The sequence below is a fragment of the Dunckerocampus dactyliophorus genome, chromosome 18 (genome assembly GCF_027744805.1).
Source record: "Dunckerocampus dactyliophorus isolate RoL2022-P2 chromosome 18, RoL_Ddac_1.1, whole genome shotgun sequence".
NCBI lineage: Eukaryota > Metazoa > Chordata > Actinopteri > Syngnathiformes > Syngnathidae > Dunckerocampus > Dunckerocampus dactyliophorus.
The window spans coordinates 16,487,145-16,506,731 of NC_072836.1; the positions used below are offsets into that span (position 1 = coordinate 16,487,145).

At 42.5% G+C, this 19,587-nt stretch overlaps 1 protein-coding gene across 2 annotated transcripts in view; it reads left to right on the top strand.

Moving 5' to 3' along the window:
- The first annotated feature begins 4,566 nt into the window (after positions 1–4,566).
- The window catches only part of usp43b (ubiquitin specific peptidase 43b), a 64,891-nt gene continuing 49,870 nt past the window's right edge, over positions 4,567–19,587 (top strand). The window contains exons 1-2 of one of the 2 annotated variants that reach the window (XM_054759347.1): positions 4,567–5,599; positions 11,576–11,722. In XM_054759347.1, coding sequence (XP_054615322.1) covers positions 4,958–5,599; positions 11,576–11,722 — 789 coding nt within the window. In that variant the 5' untranslated portion in view covers positions 4,567–4,957. The remainder of the gene's footprint in view (positions 5,600–11,575; positions 11,723–19,587) is intronic. The other variant, XM_054759346.1, reaches the window with a different exon arrangement.

Consider the following 19,587-nt stretch of genomic DNA (forward strand, 5'->3'; position numbering starts at 1 on the left):
CCCCGGGGTCATTATTGCGCCAGATAAAGAGGCTGAATGCTTCAGCTGTGCCAGTCTATTGTAGGAGAATGATGAAAATACTTGGCAGTTTCATCACATCATTCTTGTATCATCAGCGGCTAAAAAGATGCACGGGATGTCAGCAAAGAACTTGCTCAGGTTATGTGTGATGCGAAAGAGGATACGTCCGGAAGACTGATTAGCCGTCAGCGTAATCAGTTGAAAGATGCGCCAGGCAGGGTGCCGACAATAACCATGCACCAATGTGATATATTAAAAAATGTCTCAATATCTCATACTTTGAAGAACATACGGTATCTGACTGATACGGACGCGACAAGGAGGAATGCTACGATTTAATCTTGCTTCTCGGATACCTTGGCCACCTTCAGCCATGTAGCCTTTGAAATCTACATCAAGAAAATCCTCAAAGTTTGAAGGAAACCACACGTACAAAATCATCAGATATTTGACCTTGGCTTAGATGGGGGGGGGGCGCAAAACGCAGCCTCGGAGCCCTTTGAGGGCTGCAGCTTGTTTTTCATTATCATATACTAAAAATAAAATGATACATGGGCCGCATTCGAATATTGTGAATTTTAAAGGTTCCATGTGATCCCCTCCTTGGCATCAAAGTTTAGTGTTATTGTGGCCCCTGTGCCCCGAGCGTTTATATTCATATTACAGTTGTCACGCGCTTCATCGATCGTGTTTCTTGGTTGAATGCGGCCTATTATTAGAGTATATCGTAAATAATGGCTGAATGAATGAATAAATGCCCCGTAAAAACGACTAACACTGGTACTGTTTCTTCAACTGTCTTATATGAGGACATTGCTCGAGCTCTCGTCTCTATTCTCAACTTAACAGCATAGCGTGACCTACATTGGATTGGTGTTTGCATGTTTAATAAAAAGGTGAAGAATATCAAAGTGCCCCCTGCATCCCTCAGTTATGACCAAAATGATTCATACCCTGACACATTTGGAGTTCAAGTGAATGTTATGTATTGAATGGGTATCTTTTAGCCGGAAAAGAAAGGTTCAGTACGATATTCTGTATGTTGCATATACCTGTGAATATTCCCATGTATCCAAACAGCTGTATTCTCACCGCATTGAATCAATTGCACCTGGACTGTACAGGTGGTCTTAGAAGACGTTTTGCCTGTCATCCGAGCAGGCTTCATCAGCTCATGCTCAAAGACTAGATGGGACAGCTCTCGTCCGAGCGGACGGTATCAGGGTCCAAGGTATTTATCCTCTAAAAGGTGAGTCGTTAATCGATTGTAACGACTGTCACCTGTCGACTACGTTTTCCCCTCAGACTAGAGCTGCCTACCTAGTCAGATGAAGCCTGCTCGGAGGAGAGGCGAAATTGTCCAGAAAGTCAAGTTTCGATCACTCAAGCACTCAAAGACATTGAATTTTTTTAGAAAGTGACACACTGGCAAGGAACGTGCGCCTCGTAATCTGACCTTAGACCTTCGTTAGGCTTTACAATCTGTATGATTTGTGGGTTTTGCAGTTATTTGTCAGAGACGTGAGAGGTACATTCCAGGCAAACCTTGAGCCGCCTGCTCTTTTTAAGCTTTGGGGTTTTACCTGACAATGATTGAATGCTTGAAATCGAGGGTGCACAACAACAACAGTTGCCATCGCCAAGGCCGTGCTGAAAGGAAGAAAGATCTAGCGAGCAAGTACTTATTCCTCAGGTCGCATTAGCCGTGGGGAGGAGACGCTTTTGCACTCTGCAGCAAAAATGTAATAGCTGTCTTGTTGGAGGGACAGCCCTGTGTGCTTCAACGAGGCGAGTAGGAGATAAGCATGGCTGCTCGCTTGTACTTCATGCTTTAGGAATGATGGTAATAATCCAGGACACTGTAACCTGTGATTAATACATTCCAAATCTTAACCAAAGACTTTCATCTGTGGGCTACGAGGATCTCCCACACACACGGTCAGATACAAAATGTACTTTTGAAGAAAAGGAGAAACTGCACGGCACAAAAATAGGCACCATGGTTTCAGGGAAGTAGTTTGATGAAATGTGTGAATTCACCTAATGTTGCATATCAAAAACCCACATCGGAATATGCGATTTATTATCTTCTTTAAAGAAATCATATATACACAGATGTATGCATAACAGACGCAGGAAACATCTTTACTTTTTTATGTCTATGATATGGTGGCCATTATTAAATCACATTGCTGAATGAAATATGAGTCTACGGCTGCGAGTGCGGGCAGCGTGGTAGTTTAGTAGTTTGCACATCTGCCTCAGATTCAGGGGACTCATATCTCGGTTGGATCATTTCATGTTCTCCCCGTACTTGCTTGGGTTTCACACTTGATCCCGCATTCCAAACACACGCATGATAGATTTGTTGGAAACTGTCAATAAGTATGATTGGTTGTCTACGCATGTTCCTGTGATTGCCTGGCGACCAGTACAGGGTGTTATGTATTATATTTAGGGCTGTCATTAACAACCTCTTCAGTAGCGGCCATTTTAGACAATATTGTGTTCTACGGCTATATAAACATGGAACCTACCAAAAGAAAGCTTAGACTCTCATCTTTCATCAGAAGAAAAGTGTTTGTTTTTACCTTTTTCCGTTCTTTAGTAAACAGCAGGAGAACACAGGTAAGTTTCAGGAAAATATCAGTTGCCGGCTCGAAACGGGAGAAAACCAGCTTTTTGTGAAAAGACATTCACTTGGACACAAATATATTTTGCTTGTTTTTGAACTGAACTATGTGTGTGCACGTGTGTGCACATGTGTGCGCGTAGCTTTTTTTTTGTGTGGTACGAGCTTCCTTCATGCAAGGGCTTCCTCTTCCTGTCATGTGTGCTTCTCCTTCCTCTCATGATCCCTGCCGGGCTCTCATTAAATGCACTTCTGCCACCTAGTGGCCGTTTTTATGGCATTAAAATTGCTCTCAGGCCTAATCCATTGGTGAGGAGTTGCATCAGCACCTCCTTTAGCCTCTCGTGAAAAAAAAACGCCATAAATAACATATAAATACGTTGTTGGGATCGGGTGTTCTGGTTTTATAAAAACGTATAAGCACGTTTTTGGTGTTGAACGAATATTTCATTCATTTCATTTTAGTGTAATTAACGCATGCTCATCATGGGACGCCACTCCTCTCTCTTTTGACAGCAGACAGAGGCACAGTGTAGTGTCCCCACAGTCACCCATGTTGTGATGCTCTTTTAGAACTTTATTCCGACCTGAACATTAACATTTATCTTGTGATAAATTAGGTCAAAATAAGTCAAATCTCTTCATGCAAATTTGTCAAGAACGAATCGGCTCTAAGAGAACCGCAGCGTGTTTAACCCTACTCCTGCCCCTGCTCAGTGTGGGCCCATCGACACCGCCGCACATCTTGAACAATGACATTCGCCTTTTACAGAAAAAAAGACGAGGAAAAAATTAATCGGCTCCCAACAACGCGAACCGGCTCCTGTCGTTCATTTCAAAGAGCCGATTCGTTCGCAACCGACACATCACTAATAAGGGGACAGTGTCACGAACTACGTTGTTGTGTGTGCGACAGCTCATTTCTGTTCGATTTTTATGCCTGAGTTCCTGTTTGATGCCTTTATTTCTTAGTACTTCCTTTTTTGCTGTGGTCTGTCTTTTTCCGCTTTGCTTTTCCCCTTTCAGTTGCACCTGCTGCCAATTTGAGTTGCGCTTGTATTTAGTTCCGCAGCATTGTCGTGCACAGCTCATTTGGTGATCCTGCTGCTGCACAGCAGCCATAATAATTACAGGAAGACTTTTTACCTGCGCTTTGGTTCTCATCTCTCGCATTACCACAACACCACACTAGTTACACACTAATATACATGTTAAACAAGACTATTTTATCATAATTTATAACCCGTGAGGCATGCTGGGAAGCCCACAGGCATGCTTCCCCAACAGGAAGTTGCCCAGCATACCTTTCGGGTGCAAAATTAGCATGAAATTGTATTATTTTGCCTGTATATTTGTGTGCACTGTATGTGTTTGTTCTGACACCGGCATACTCTGTGTGGCGCCGTTAACATTGTGTGTTCACCATTTGTTGCTTGTGTTATTTTTGGATGCACCGTGAGTGAGGGAGGGGTTTGGTTTGATTATCTTCTTTTGGTTTGTATTAGAGTGTCAAAACAGACATCTCGATTACCTGCCATCCACGAGTGGTCTTAAAGCAACATTACAGGACAGTGTAGCAATATCAACAAAATAATAGAGTTGTTCCCTTTTATTACATGCAATAGTTGGAGCAAAATAAAGTCAATAGTGACAAAATAACGAAACAAAAGCAAAAAAAAAAAACTACTGTTGTCTCTTATTCAAGTACTTTGACCCCAAAGTCCTCTCGTGTCTTATTCAGTTTGTAAATAATGTAATAATTCGATATCAACAAAACATTATGAACAACAGAACGAAAAATAGATATTGGTTCAAATAAACATACAGGAGAAGTGAAAGAGTTGACTCATCGCGCTGGTATTGAGCCAATACTGACACTACCCTTGGTATCGATAATATAGATATTTGGATCGATCCGCCACCCCTAATTTGAAGTGAGTAAAACGCCTAATTAATGGTCAAGTGCGTGTATCCGCTGCAAGTGCTGGGAAGTGGGAGGAGGCACAGAGTCTTTCCCCGCCTGGGAAGAGGAGAGGAGAGCTGGGCTGAGTGCTCCAGCTGTCAGAGCTTGAGGGGGGCTCCTGTCGTGTCCTGTAGCGGCGAGGACGTGCTAAAAAAAAAAAGAAGAAGAAGGCCTTCAGTAAAGTGCTGGGATGGATGTGGAAGGTGTCGAGGCAGCGGCGCGGCGGGGTGGGCTGAGGAGAACAGGCTGCTGTTGTGATGGCGATGGTGTCACCTCTGGGCGCGCTACCTTAGGGGACACTGGCGGAGAAGTGGCACACGGGCGACGGGATTGACCAAACAATGAGGAGCGCGAGATTGGAACCATCGGGGAGCAGCAGAGGTGCCGCCATGGAGAGACGCGACGTGGGGAAGCAGGAAATGCCCGCGTCGAAGGAGGACAAGCGTAAAGAGAAGAAGCCGAAACAGGTTAAGCTCTTCGGGAAGAAATCACTGAAGTCCGTGGGGAGTTTTATGAACAAAATCATTAAAAGTCTGGGCACTTTCACCCACTTTGGAGACACGCAGGACGTGGAGGACGACGATGGAGGCTTTGGGAATGGTGCACCTTGCACCCTCAGCGCTAGCTCAGGGGTTGTCAAAGAGGATGTACAGGTGCCTCGTCTAGCCAAGAACCTCTCTCTTGGCAGGGAAAAACTACTTTACCAATATGGGGACAAAATCCCAGGTGTTCTGGGATTGAAAAACCACGGGAACACGTGTTTCATGAACGCCGTAGTCCAGTGTCTGAGTAACACGGACCTGCTGGCCGAGTACTTGGGACTAGAGAGGTACAAGTTGGACCTGAGTGACACCACAATAAATGGGACTGTGAGAACTGAGGAGACCCGCTTTACCAAGGGGGAGGTCACGGAGCGCTTGGCCTCCCTTGTTCGGGCTCTGTGGACTCTGGAGTACACCCCACAGCTGTCTGTGGACTTTAAGGTACCAAAACGCATCCTGCAGGGAACATTGCTGCTCAGAGAGTTGGATAGTGAAGTAAAATATTCAAATAATCACAGCCTCCCACATAGAGTGGGCGATGCTTATTTATTTGTATAAGGCACAGGTAGTAAAAAGGCAAGAAGTAGTCGTTTTTTTTGCATAAGAAATTAATTCAGGCATGCACTTAACACACAGCAGTGATAATAATATGAGTCCAATGCATCAAAAGAAATCTAAATACAAGGCTATATTTGATGAAAGTAATTGTAGGACAGTAGATAAAACTATACAACAGTCGTCCCCAACCCCCGGGCCGTGGGTCATTTGGTACCGGGCCGCACAGAAAGAAAAATAGTTTCCATTATTTCATTTGTTTTTATGTTTTATTTTGAAAAGTGGCCGTATTCTCTCTGTTACATCCGTCTCACTTGACGCATGTTCTTTGTGCGTGCGCTAACTTGATCTCATCTCGCACGGATAGACTACTAATGTGTTTTTACCATTTTTCTTTCACCTCATATTTGGTGTCAAATGCTGATACTATGTGGGAATGCATAAAGGTAAGTTTTGATGACTTATTGGGTGCTAATGTGCACATTTGTCTCAAGTGAATTCATGCTAGCACACTGCCTGTTACCACACACGTCAAACAGCGATGTAATAATCTCTCTGGAAAAACTTGGCTGGAACTTGAAGGGGTGGATGGTGGGTCGGCATTCATTTTGTCCTTTTAATTTGATGCTATTCATGTCTTAGTTTTATACAATACATAAGAAATAAGATAAATTAGATCGCTATAATGTACGAACCCGGCATAACCCGGTTTTCGGCATAAAGAAACAACTCCCATTGTTGCAAGACCGTTGTCAGGCTAACATTAGTGTGTGCCTTGATGGACATAAATAGAATCTTATCATTTATGTCTTCAGTAGGGATGTCCCGTATTGGCTTTTTTGCTGATATCTGACATGCCGATATCATCCAGCTGGAATTAACACATATCTGTTGTGAAACTAACGGATAAAGCCTCAGTTAGCTTCTCCACATGGCTGTAAACAACATCTCGCGTAAGCAAACTATCGTGTCTGCCTGCTGCTATTTCCGGGTTATTATTTTTTTTACATTCCCGCTACCCCATAGACACAGGAATGAATGAATTGCGCGCGGGAATACAGTGTTTTCCACAACGTTGGCAAATTATGCTCTCAAAACGATGTTATAATCATGCAGTCTATGGGCCAAATACTATCATAGGTAATTGTTATGTCTTACCTGTGAAATGTTATTCCCTGGGATTTGGTTTGCAGCACATGAATGAGGCATCTTCCCCGCTCCGACTCTTGCCCCATCCAATATGGCGGCAGCGTTGACGTACAGCTTAGTGCTCGAAGCGGCGTCTACATATATATGTCTGTGAGCTACCCCACTCACCATTAGCGATGCTTTGACAAGCCACCACGTCCTGCCACCCTGTTAAGCAAAACAAGTATCTGCTCCTTATGACCCTTAAAGAGCCATATTGGCTTTCATTATAGGGAAACAAACAGATACCGATAATGACCGATATTACATTTGTATGCCAATATCAGGCCGATAATATCGGTGGGCCGATATTATCGAACATCCCTAGTCTTCAGTGCCAACTTGCTGAAAATCACCTTGTGACACCCGTGTTATCCTGTGAGGCGATAACAAGGCATCTGCTTAGTGTCACCAGACCCTGCACAGAGGTCATCAGGTGACCCACTGAAGTGATTTTCCTACCGTAACGTCCCACAGTTGCACCAAAATAGTGTGCAAATAAATAATGAAATAAATGTAGGTATGCTTTGGAGGGTGTGTTGACTGTTCCTGATGATCAGGTGCTGTGACAGAGTCCTATGAGGAGATCCTCAGGCTCTTCTAGACACTGCCCATGCTCAACATAGATGGGGGTGGGGGTGCACTTTATCTGCCCGCAGCTCTTTGTGCTGGATTTCTGTGAGCTGAGGCAAGAAGTAGATAATATGGAATAGCGAACAAAGGAGCTCTTCAATGGATCTATTCTTAGAAATGCTAATTACGCCGTTGGAAAAGGATACATGGAGTATATATGCTTACTGGATCATGTTAACCCCTATTGATTTCAATAACTTTCCTCCCTCTTGAGTGTATTGAAACAAGGATGGTAAAGCGCAAGCATGTCTTAGAGGCATAAACAGTTTTTGCAGCATGCACTCATTCATCCAACATTGATTTCTCTGTTAGTGTCTCTTGCCCAAATTCCAAGTACCAGTAACATCCAAAGAGGCAACACACACACACACACACACACACGGTAGGAAGTCCAGAGTTCATGCAGCCAAGCCCTCCTAAAATTGCCTGTTGAGTAATAGCACAGCAGCCTGCAGGGAGGCATTGTAAAATAATCAGACAGCTTTAGCGGTGGAGACATATAGGTAAACATAGCCGCCAGTTTCAGGAACACCTGAACGCACATGCTCATGTGTATACTTACCTTATGTCAACTAACCAGGGACGGGCTTTAAAACCACTTCCTTGATCAACATCGTTTTTTTTTTTTATATATATACTGTATATAATTTACTGTTTTTTTTAAATGGGATGTTTAGATCTTCACTTCGAGACACACTTACCCAACAATCAGTCCTACACAAAAATGTATTATTATGCCCAATCTGGAAATTATCTAGCAAAAAACACAAAAGACAAACAAGAGTTTTTTGTATGTTTTTTTTTTTGTTTTTATTGATGCAACAATGCAAATGTAAATGTGTCCCCGTTTGCTGAAAAGAAAAAGTTTCTTCAAATGAAATAGGTCATTTGGCTGCAGCGCCTCGGTCAGGAGGAAAAAAAAAAAAAAACAAAACAGAAAAGTCCTGCTGAATGCTTGGTGCTTTGCCACATTCCACGACCACCTGGCTTGCAGGAAGGTACAAGTGAGAGGATGTATTCATTTATTTACACATTTTATAGTTATTTAGCTCCATATGCTCATTGTGCCAGAACTTGAAGGGTCTCTGGCCTGTTCCGGGAGCACATGTGGGCTTTTGATGTGGTCAGTTCTTGTGTGTTTTCCAAATCCACCCCCTGGCAAGACTGTGTGTTTGCATAGAGAGGCCTGGAAAGGGACACAGCTTAAAACTCAAACAGTTACTCAGCAGACAATTTACCAGTTTCCATAACATGAGAGGCCTGAGAAAGAAGGGAGTTAAGGTAAGTATGCAAGGTGGATAAACAGGAACTTCATTTCAGTAGTTGATGGGTTTTTTAGATTGTTGGGATGACAACAGAACAAAAGAAACTGCGATATATATATAATAAAAAAACAAACAAAACCAAAAAACGCTGCCATTTCACACAAGGACTCATCCTTCAGCATGATGGCCGACACTTCCTCCTCACTCTCCCCTCACCAGAGCGAGTTGCCTCCACCGCCCTGGCCGGTGAGGCGCGCTGGCTACCTACCATTCATCCGCTCGCAGGATGATCAACTGCATTAATGAACTGACTTTTCTTTTGTCTTGTCTTTATTACATGCAGGAATGTATTGTGGACTGAGCGGGCGTGCCATATTTTTGACTTGAGGGATTCTTTTGTCTTTCTATTCATTTCTTATTAAAAAAAAGTCCCCCGTCAGCTGTCCTTGTGGGACCTCCCATGAAGAACGTGGTGAGAAAGGCCGTTGGGATTTTCTTTAAAGCAAAACAAGACAATGAGGAGTCTAATAATAATGATAATAATGATAAAAACAGTGTGATTTCTTTAAAACAAAAGCACACGGCCCTGAACATGGCGTGAGTCACATTTTTTTGCAGAATTGTGCAGCCCTAATCAACGATGAACCTGTAAGTACGAAAGCAACAGTATTTTAAATGTCTCTCAAACAGTCAGATAACTCGTGGTACATAAAAGCATGTCAGCAAACATAAACGACACGCCTTGCTCGACCGTAACTTGGCAAAGCAGGATGACATAAGGCACGGCTCACTCAAATGGCAAAATAGTTAAAATAAATAAATTGCTTGTATTTGCTCTCCACGTGTTCTAATCCTAGTTGGTGACTCGAAATTGTCCATAGGTTTGAATGTGAGTGTGAATAGTTGTTTGTCTATATGTGCCCTGCGATTGGCTGGCTACCAGTCCACCCCGCCTCTCGCCCGAAGTCAGCTGAGATAGGCTCCAGCATACTCCCGCGACCCTAAAACAGGAGAAGCGGCATAGAAAATGGATGGATGGATGTACTAACCCTCCACAAATTAAATTTAATTAAATACATCATTTTTTTATTTGCATGATTATTTTTTATATTTGTAATTTTTAAAAAAATGTATTTTATATATTTTTTACATTATATTTCATATCAAAACCTCGTTAAAGTTAGTCATTTAGCTATGTTTAAAACACCAGATTCCATATTGAAGTCATTTCTAGGTTAAGGTTAGCAGCTGTTGTTGCCAAGCTAATGAAGTAGTTCCACTATTAACTGTTATTGTGTTAAAACAACAGCAAAGATAAAACACAAGCTTTTCGGCTGCAGTGGGATTGCATACTAAAATAGAATGTTTTTTTTTTTTAATTGTTTGATGAGAAAACATTAAACCAAAAGACACTCCCTGTCCCTACTAGTCATCACCACAAGGAAAATGACATGATACAGACAATTGGCACCTTTTGTAAAGCGGACTGGTAATTACTGTTGTATGGCTTTGCTGTGATGACAAGCTGCCTGACAGCATTATGTTAGGACACGCCCGTCGTTCTCACAGTGTAATATCATAATCATATCACTTGGGAATTATCCCTGAATGTTTAACGAGAATCTGCAGATCACAAAACACATAAAATATATGAAAAAGTAAGTTGCTATTTGTATAAACCGATATAAAAGTTCCTGACCGATCACACTGGGTACACTGCACAGCACGTTGTATTATCACTTTGGACTTTTTAGTAGTGTCCCCATGCCTTCTATATTTGATGCCATCGCTGTAAAAGGCACATCACAACCGACATATGAGTGGATTAACAAACAGTCTGCTGCCCCCTCTTCTATAATCTGTCATCTGTGCTCGTTTTTGTCTCGGCTGCTGGCAGCAATGCTAACTTAAGTCCTGTCTAATTGATTTTGGAGGCATTCGCATCTGAATTCAGATCACACAGTGTGATTTTACCTGTATGATCACATAATTATACATTATTACAGATTTAGGGTGCATGACGTGTTTTCTGTGAAAAAAAGGGCCTGTTTTCACAGAAAACATATATTTTTTTCGACCAGAAATCCCTGAATTTGCAGGTTTACGAATGCTGAATTGCTACGGAATGGCACACGGTAAAACCATGTTCGGTCCGCCCCTCACAGGGCAATCCACCTAATAGACTGGTGGTTTTTCAATACATTTTACACTGTGTGTGTGTGTGTGTGTGTGTGTGTGTGTGTGTGTGTGTGTGTGTGTGTGTGTGTGTGTGTGTGTGCGACAAGATCCGCACAGCCCCACCCGTCTGTGCCCGCGATGCCCGAGGCGACTCGGACATACCGTGGCGTTGAGGTGCGGTGCACCTGTTTTTGAACACTTGACTTCCGTAAATGGAAGAGGACATAAGATGAGAGCAGCGTGCTGCCATTATTCAGTAGAGATGACAGCGGTTCTGCACGCAGCAACTATTAACACTGCACTACAGGTAAAGACCTTGATTAAAAATCAAATAATCACTTACACCTTCCTACAGAGAAACACTGTAAATCAGCGGTGTCCAAAGTGCCAAGGACCCTTTTCGTCCCACAGCTCGTTCTTTATTCTTTCTAATGAGATACTGTATACACTCAATTTTGCCAAATGTTCACCCTTTTGTGTTGCAGTGCTTTAGGAGTGGAAGCGTCACACCATGGGGTGTCCTAAACATGACTGTATAACAAACCCATACTATGATGCAGCTGGAAGTCATTTTTATTTTATGATTTTTTCTCTGCAGACTATTGTGTCGAAGTATGGATCACAATTCCGTGGCAATTCCCAACATGACGCTCTGGAGTTCCTCCTTTGGCTGTTGGATCGCGTCCATGAAGACATCAATCTGGCTTCACACAACAACAACAATACAACCGAAGCTTGTGAAAAGGTGAGCATACTACTACTACAAAGATTATGTAATGATAATGATGGATACTTACACACTGAACGCAGTATTTTGTTAATAGTCCCATATTATATACTATTTTTCAACAATTTCAAAGTCTCGGAGGTCCCGTAATTGTGGCCCAGAATTCAGAAGTGCTTTTAGTAAGCCTTACTGGGAGCACACAGTTTTGTGTGTCTGTAGCTTTAATGCTAATGAGCTATGGTTGTCCACTCGCCTGTTCGACAGCGTGTGTGGCTTGAAGTTGTGTTGCATATACACTGTAACTCTACATGTGTCAAACATAATAGATGTCGTATGTAACATACAGCAATATAACATTAAGGTGTTGGGGAGAACACAAACAGGATGCTAGGTTAGCCTCTTCACTGAGCAAAAACAAAAAGGTCTGTGGCTGACTGACGTATAGTTGGCAGATCTTTCCTTTAAGATAGTAGTAGCATGCATTATTTATATAACTGTTTCAGTGTATGAATCCTTGTCTATTGACAAATACAGTAGTGGTGTTACAGCATCTGCCCTCCTTGAGGTGGGCCTGCAGGCACTGTTCCTTCTTATCCTCCCTCAATGGGCCATGAACTGCTTTGCTGTGAGCCATAAAGGCACAGCTTCTATCTATCTATTATTGAAAGCTTGTTTTTACTTTTGAAATGGGCATCCCTCTTTTTTGTAGTCTTATCAGGGTGAACCAGTGGCATCATTTATTGGGAGAGCTACACTTGCTGTTAGTAAATAGTAAATAGAAACCCTTCCTGGAGCGCTAGCTGTCATGATTTATTCAGTTGTTTGTGGCGCTATATACGTCGGGGCGTCTTCTCACGGCTATGCAGTACATCAGGGGTGTCCAAAGTGCGGCTCGGGGGCCATTTGCGGCTCGTGGCTGTTTTTTTATTGGCCCAGGCACATTCTAAAAGTAAAATTTAACAAGGAAACTTTGTTCCCGATAATGGAAAAATTTGCAGTAATTTTACAAGAAAATATTAAGAGAAAATATTTTTACGAGAATAACGGTGTAAAAAAATAATGTCATTTTAGTGGCATCAAATTTTAATATTTAAGAAATTTTTTTTTTTTAAGGTCGTAATGTTATGAGAAACAAAACAAATTAAAGTTGGCATTAGGTTGGGGAATAGTTATAATATTATGGGAATGAAGTGAAAATATTATGGGAATAAACTCATAATATTACGAGAGGTAAAAACAAAAAGTGTATTTTAAAAGAAAGTTGAAATATTTGGGAAAAAACCCAGCAGAAATGAAAAAAGCAAAGTTCATACTAATAATACGCTTTCACACCTGTAGTACAAAGCTGAGATGCATTTTTTTTCTTGAAATTTGTATAACTTCATAGCATATCTGCATGTGTTGCTTTTCAAAATAGCAAATTGTCCCTTGCATCCTTTCATTTTCAAGCATGTGGCCCTCGGTGCAAAAAGTTTGGACACCCCTGCAGTAGATATTTAGAAGTATGGTATGACCATCACGTGACCTCTGAAATGAGACAATGCATTTATTCTCTTTGTGGATAAAGCAGTTTGTGCACATTGGAGGCAGTATCATGATTCTTGATGATATTTGAGCAAATATTCTTATGTAAACATACTGCACTTAAGCATCCTTGATGCTGCTCAACACCCGACCCTACTATTGCTGTTGTAGCTTGGTGATTTGCTTGCCAATGTGTGGCATTGCTAATTCAGTGATGCACATATCTTCCTCCTCTTCGCTCCGCTTCTCTAAGGTCTGAGCGTTCAGAAATCATGCTCTTACCAGGCAGAAACTTTTTCTGGCTGGATTATTTATCCCTTACTTTTCCCTCAACATTTCCTCTCCAACAAACAAATGGAAAATGTTGTTTTTCTGAACTTGCTGGCAGTCTACAAATGACTTCCGTTTTTTTCTGACTGATGGACAAAAAAGCTTGAAAGTCTCAGACTGTATTTCATCTCAAGTAGATAACAATGTTAGTTCATTTTGACATTTTAGGGGGTACTCTAATCTCTCATTACAAAGGACCACCATTATTATTTTTGGTTAACTAAGATACATAAGAAATGCAAAATATTACACCCAGCTCTGTTTATGATGCACACTGCAACATACACATTCATACAAACAAACCAAAAACTAATACATTTCTTGTATGTAAGTACTTTTTGGGACCTGAAAAAGTGTCCGGTTGGGATTTCACGACCCCAGTCTGCATGCATTCTTCCACTGTGCTGTGACTTGCATTTCCTGCATGCCTGCTTTTCACCTGCTGGTTCTGCTTGGGCAGTCTACATGTCTGCCATTATATGTAGCGCCACACGTTTGTTGTGTTGTCACTAAAGCCAAGGTCACAACTGGTCGTACGGGCTCCTACGGCCAGTCTGCGTGCAAAAAAACACAGGAAACGCACATGCGTGACATGCGTGTGACATTTCCTCCCACATTCCAGAAACATGCATGTTAGGTTAATTGGCGTCTCTAATTGTCCATAGGTATGAATGTGAGAGTGAATGGTTGTTTGTCTGTATGTGCCCTGCGATTGACTGGCGACCAGTCCAGGGTGTACCCCGCCTCTCGCCCGAAGTCAGCTGGGATAGGCTCCAGCATACCCGCGACCTTAGTGAGGATAAGCGGCATTGAAGATGGATGGATGGACAAGCATAAAACATAAGTGAGAGACAAACAAGAAGAAGGGCAGAGCAGAGACAGGGATGGACCAGGGGGAAAACATTCATAACTAAACCAGGAAATAACCAAAGAAATCCAAAACATTAAACCAATGTCAGACAGAAAAAAAAGAGTCCAGATGGGGCTGTGATAGCTTTGCTGCATATGAGTAAATATCCCTTGCTTTGTAAGCGAGAGTAGGCCCCACTGTTCAAAGCAGAAAATCTCTTGTGACAGTTGTCTCTTATATTGGTCCGGGCACTTTGCCATCAGTCAGTGTGGGCCACTCGCAGGTTGTCATGGATTTCATTTTTATCAGAACGAAAACATGCGGTCAAATATTCCTCTGATGGAAATGAGACAGGAAAGCGGTGTTTGTGCCATAATGTCTCCCCATGAATCAGAGCCTCCTATTATTCCCTTTTATTCCCATGTAGCGCTCACTTACTGTACCTTGCTAGGAATGTACAGTGATGCTGTGGTATGCAGTGCACTGCTGCACAAAGGACTGTTGTGAGGGCCTCGGAGAGGGAAGGGCAAGAGCAACTGAGTTACGCTCGCTCATCTCATCTGCCACAACAAGCAATCAGGTAACGTGACCATGAGCTAATGTCTCCTCTAACAGCTTATTAAAGCTGTTCACCATCACTTGAGAACTCCTTAAGAATTTGCTTGTTACAGTAGGTGTTCCGCCTCAGTGTTAACCTCTCTGAGTCATCCCGGGTCACTCCTCACACTTTTCCACTCACAACCAGACAATCAACAAGCTGCATTTCTAATGCTTCTGCTTCATGGTTTTGTTGACCTATGTTAATTATTTTCAACCACTTAGTACAGTAGAGCCATAGTCCAAGGCGAGTGTTTACTGCTCTTAGACGTCCCGTCAAGCTGGCTTTGCAATGAAAGATGACAGCAAACATACAAGCAAATATAAACCGCACATTTTAACGTTTGGTTGCATCCCCATGGCTTTGACTGTGGCATTCTCGCCTTGATTTGTTGATCGTTTATCACTTTGGAAACAGAGCAAGTGTGATGCTCTCTCTCTCTCTCTTTCTCTCTGAATGTGGCTCTTTGTAAGTTAGAGGAAGAAAGAGACACTTGTTGTGCAGACCTAGTTTGCAGCGAGAGAGAGAGAGAGAGAGAGAGAGAGAGTTGCGGCTGAGTTCTGTGTAAAAGTGTGGCAATGGGAGGCGGAACAGTAAGCAGTAGTGACAGTGGGAGAGATCAGCAACTAGCGAGAGGGATTACTTATTTGATTCTACGTGACATTTCTTCCTGTAGAACCTGTAGATTGTGGCGTTTTTTGGCGTTTACAAACGTTCCCGGCCAAGTGAGGGGGCTTCTTTTAGCTATAGTTCCAAGGGTGTTGGTTGTCAGCAGGTCTACAGATCAGCGTTAGGCCGCATGAGTTGCAACGACAATCCTCGCATTCATTAATTTTGCACAGAAATAACTAAAATGGGATGCGGCGGTGTTGATTTGGATCAGCGCCAAGTTGTAAACATTCTTCCTGTATATATTATTGTTGAGTAGGAGAAGAAGAAACAACCCGTATGTGTTCTTGGACCCTTTAAGGCCATCATACTTTGCTCATGCTCAGTATAACTGAAGCAAGCACAGTTGGCTCTTCGGAGACACAGGGTGACAACTGCGCTGTAGTGGTTGTTTCCCAACTGGAAGGTTGCTGGTTCGATCCTCACGCCTGCTGTGATCCTTCAACTTACTTACACATGTTTTAATTTATACCTTTTTACTTAGCAACATTTAAAATTTGAGCATTTTTAGTCAGCTTCTTCAGGACATGTAGGCTATCTATCAGGACGTTTCTGAAAATTCCCACCTTTTCCATCCGTCAGTATTTTCTGCAACATTTTTCACATTGCAAGTGAATGGACTATTTCAATGCCGCCCCCTACTGGTGGAAATTAATTTTACATTTTCTGCCTATTCTGTGCATGGTGGCATGGCTCAGGTCGTATAGTGGTCATCTCCCAGCCTGGTGGTTGCTGAAAGAAGTGCGAAATCTCAACGTTTGACGAAGGGACGTTCTCAGTGAAGCATAAAAACTGAAATATGTCAAAAGGGGGGTCTTTTTAATAGTGGTACATGTATGCTGTGCCATATAAATGCCTCTATATCAGGCATTTGTAAATTATTGCTGTGGATGCTTCATCGCAAATGTGCTGGGATCCACTGTTGGGATCCATCACGTGGTGGTCAGTAAACACCGTGGCGCTCTTTCATGTATGCGCACGACTACATGTCACCAGTTTAGTGGTATGAAAGTGGTTGTGTGTTGAAGTTAAGCACGCATGCAGTCACCCAGTCATTATAGGCAACAAAGTTTGGTTCATTTGACTTATTCCACCTGTGCATGAGCACAGCTGCTGCCTGGTGTGTGGTCAGCGCAGCTCGCTGTTGTCATCGGGGCTGCATGCAAATGATTGTGAGACTTGTGTGCTCCTTGTGTGCACACATGTGTTTCCTCCAGCCACTGGCTTTCTGCCGGCCCTGCCAACCTGAAATGGCTTCCTGTGGCTCGGAGCCACCCAGCTGGAAAAGCAGCTTGGAGGGAACGGTCTGAATATGACCACTCAATGCACCTCTGACCCAGATTAATGTCAATTGATGATGAGTCTGAGTGAGTCCACATACGCTGAGGGGGACACTGTGGTGTATGGTGTATACTGTGTGTCCTAAAAACATGTGATCAACATGTGAAAAACGTGATCCTTAAAACATGATGTTAATTGTGCAAGGTCATCACCATTTTGTTTTGTTAAAACAAAGTACAGCAGACGCCCCTACAACGTAAATAATCCATTCCAAGAACCTTTATGTTACAGGGATTTTTTGTTATACGAAGCGTAAAATACATGTAAATAGCCTAATCCGTTCCAAGATCTTCCCAAACTCACACCTTTGGGCCTTCAAAATATTCAAAGTCCACCATATATGGTGGGAAAATATAAGAAAACAGCGTAAACATAGTAGAGTAACATTTCAATATAAAATAAGGTATAATGGTCGATGGGGAACGGCCGTATAGTCTAGCAACATCACTTAATTTCATACCACCTTCATGCTTCTGGATCATTTCCTGCTTTGTTTCGATCGACAACTTTTCCCTTTTTTTATTCTCACTTACACTTGGTTTAGGGGCCATGACTCCGGTAATTTTAACACAAAGAAAAGTAATGAAATTTTGAAGCGATTTCAATGCGTGCAAACTAGTTTAAGGGCAACTACGATGAGGAAGGGAGCTCACATACAAACATGGACGCGCTGGATAAGTCAGCCAATGAGATAAGAGTGTAGGCGGTGCCCTGATAATCAGCTAATGAGAGCATGAAGCCAGAAGGCGTCACCAAGTGTCGCTTGCACGGACTTGATGCTTTACGTTATATGGAATTCCTTACGTAATACAATGCGAAAAATTTACATAAATTCTTTACGTTCAGTGGAATTTACGTAAAAGGAGGTTTACGTTATGCGAGGTACTACTGTAATGGCAATCTTGTCTTGACAAAGTAAACATGGACGTCTGTAGCGTAGCCGAAGTACATCTTATAATGCTAAACATGCGAATACTTCTTGGTCTTGTCGTGCAGCAAGAAGGTTCTGGGTTTCAATCAGTTCTGCTTGAGCCTTTTTTGTGTGGAGTTAAAGTGTTCTCCCTGTGCTTGCGTGGGTTCTCCCTGGATCATTTGGCTTCCTCCCACAGTCCAAATAAATAAATGTTTGCTTCTAAATGAGCAGTAGGAATGAATTTGAATGGTTATCTGTTATACTGTATATGATAACACACGTTATCTATGCTTCAGCCCTGTGATCAACAGATGATCAGGATAAGTCCGCTGGGATAGACTCCAGATTCCCGTGACCCTGAAAAAGATGAGCACTTTCACACCGCCACAGTGTCTCTTACTGGACATTTAGTTCAATAATATATATTTTATAGCCCAGTCATAGTTGTATACCCCTCTTTCCTATCTGAAGGGTCCTCATGAACAAATTACGCCTAAGCCGGGTCTGATTGGCAGACAGTACAAACCCCCAACTGTTAAAGTGATTTGGATTTGCTGAGCAGAGTCTTTCCAGAGCTTGTGTCAATTAAATTGCCTGCAAACAGGCTGACTGGGATGATCTGAAGTGTTCTGGCTGGAAATAAGTTAAGCAGGGATGCGTGTCTGTCACACCAAGCCCAGTTTTAATGTGCTGTCTAAAGTTTGCCTGGGAAGATGAATGGATATTTTTTTGGAAACGGTCATTAGCAATCTGGCAAGCAAAATTTTGAGAATGAAAATCAACCCGATGTCTGTTCAAAAGAGTCATTATAAGTTAGTGGCTGAACTCTTTATTGCAGTTATTAAAGGGATAGTTCAGATTTTTTGACATGAAGTTGTATGACATCCCCATCAGCAGTGTACTACATCAAGAGTGACTTAACTGTGAACGCTGTGCAACACACCCGTAAACAAGACGGCCACGGCGCTCCATCGCGGAAGAAGATGCGAGCGTCTTTGTCACATACACAAGAATGGACAGGCGAGGGTGCGCAGGTATACGGGGGGAGCTAACGGAGGTTTCAGTGTGTCTTTGTTGCGGGTCGTGGTTTTGTTGTGATCTGTGTCACCACACTGTTCACAATCAGCCGCAGAAGGCAGGAGGAGGGTAATAACAAAGTTCATCTTCTCAGGAAGCCAACCTCTCCTCATTAGGGTTCATCTTCCTGCTGCTCTCCTTGAAGTAGCAGGGATCTTCTTAAGGTTTTTCATCGTAGCATATTCACTGGCAAATTGAGCCTTTGCTGGACGGAATTAAATGTCCCTCAAGGCTGCTGTTTCACTGTACAGTTTATATGCCCTCTTCTTGTTATGACAGCAGAAAGACCGGTGAAGGTACAGGTTGGAAAATTCAAAAGGATTTATTCCAACAAAACTTCCATACACGGGGCCAAAGGTGAAAATCAGAATAGGAAACAAGTATGACAGGGACCAACATAGACAGCAACATCAAATTAACAAGACTGAACCAACGCAAGAGAGCAAAGGAGCTGAAGGTGGAAACATCGGGAGCGGGCCAGGCAGGGGAAATGATACAGGTAGGACTAATAATGGGAACACAGACGCAGCGTGGCATGAATACATAAGCAAAACTAAAAGTACAAAGAAGCCAAGTGAGTT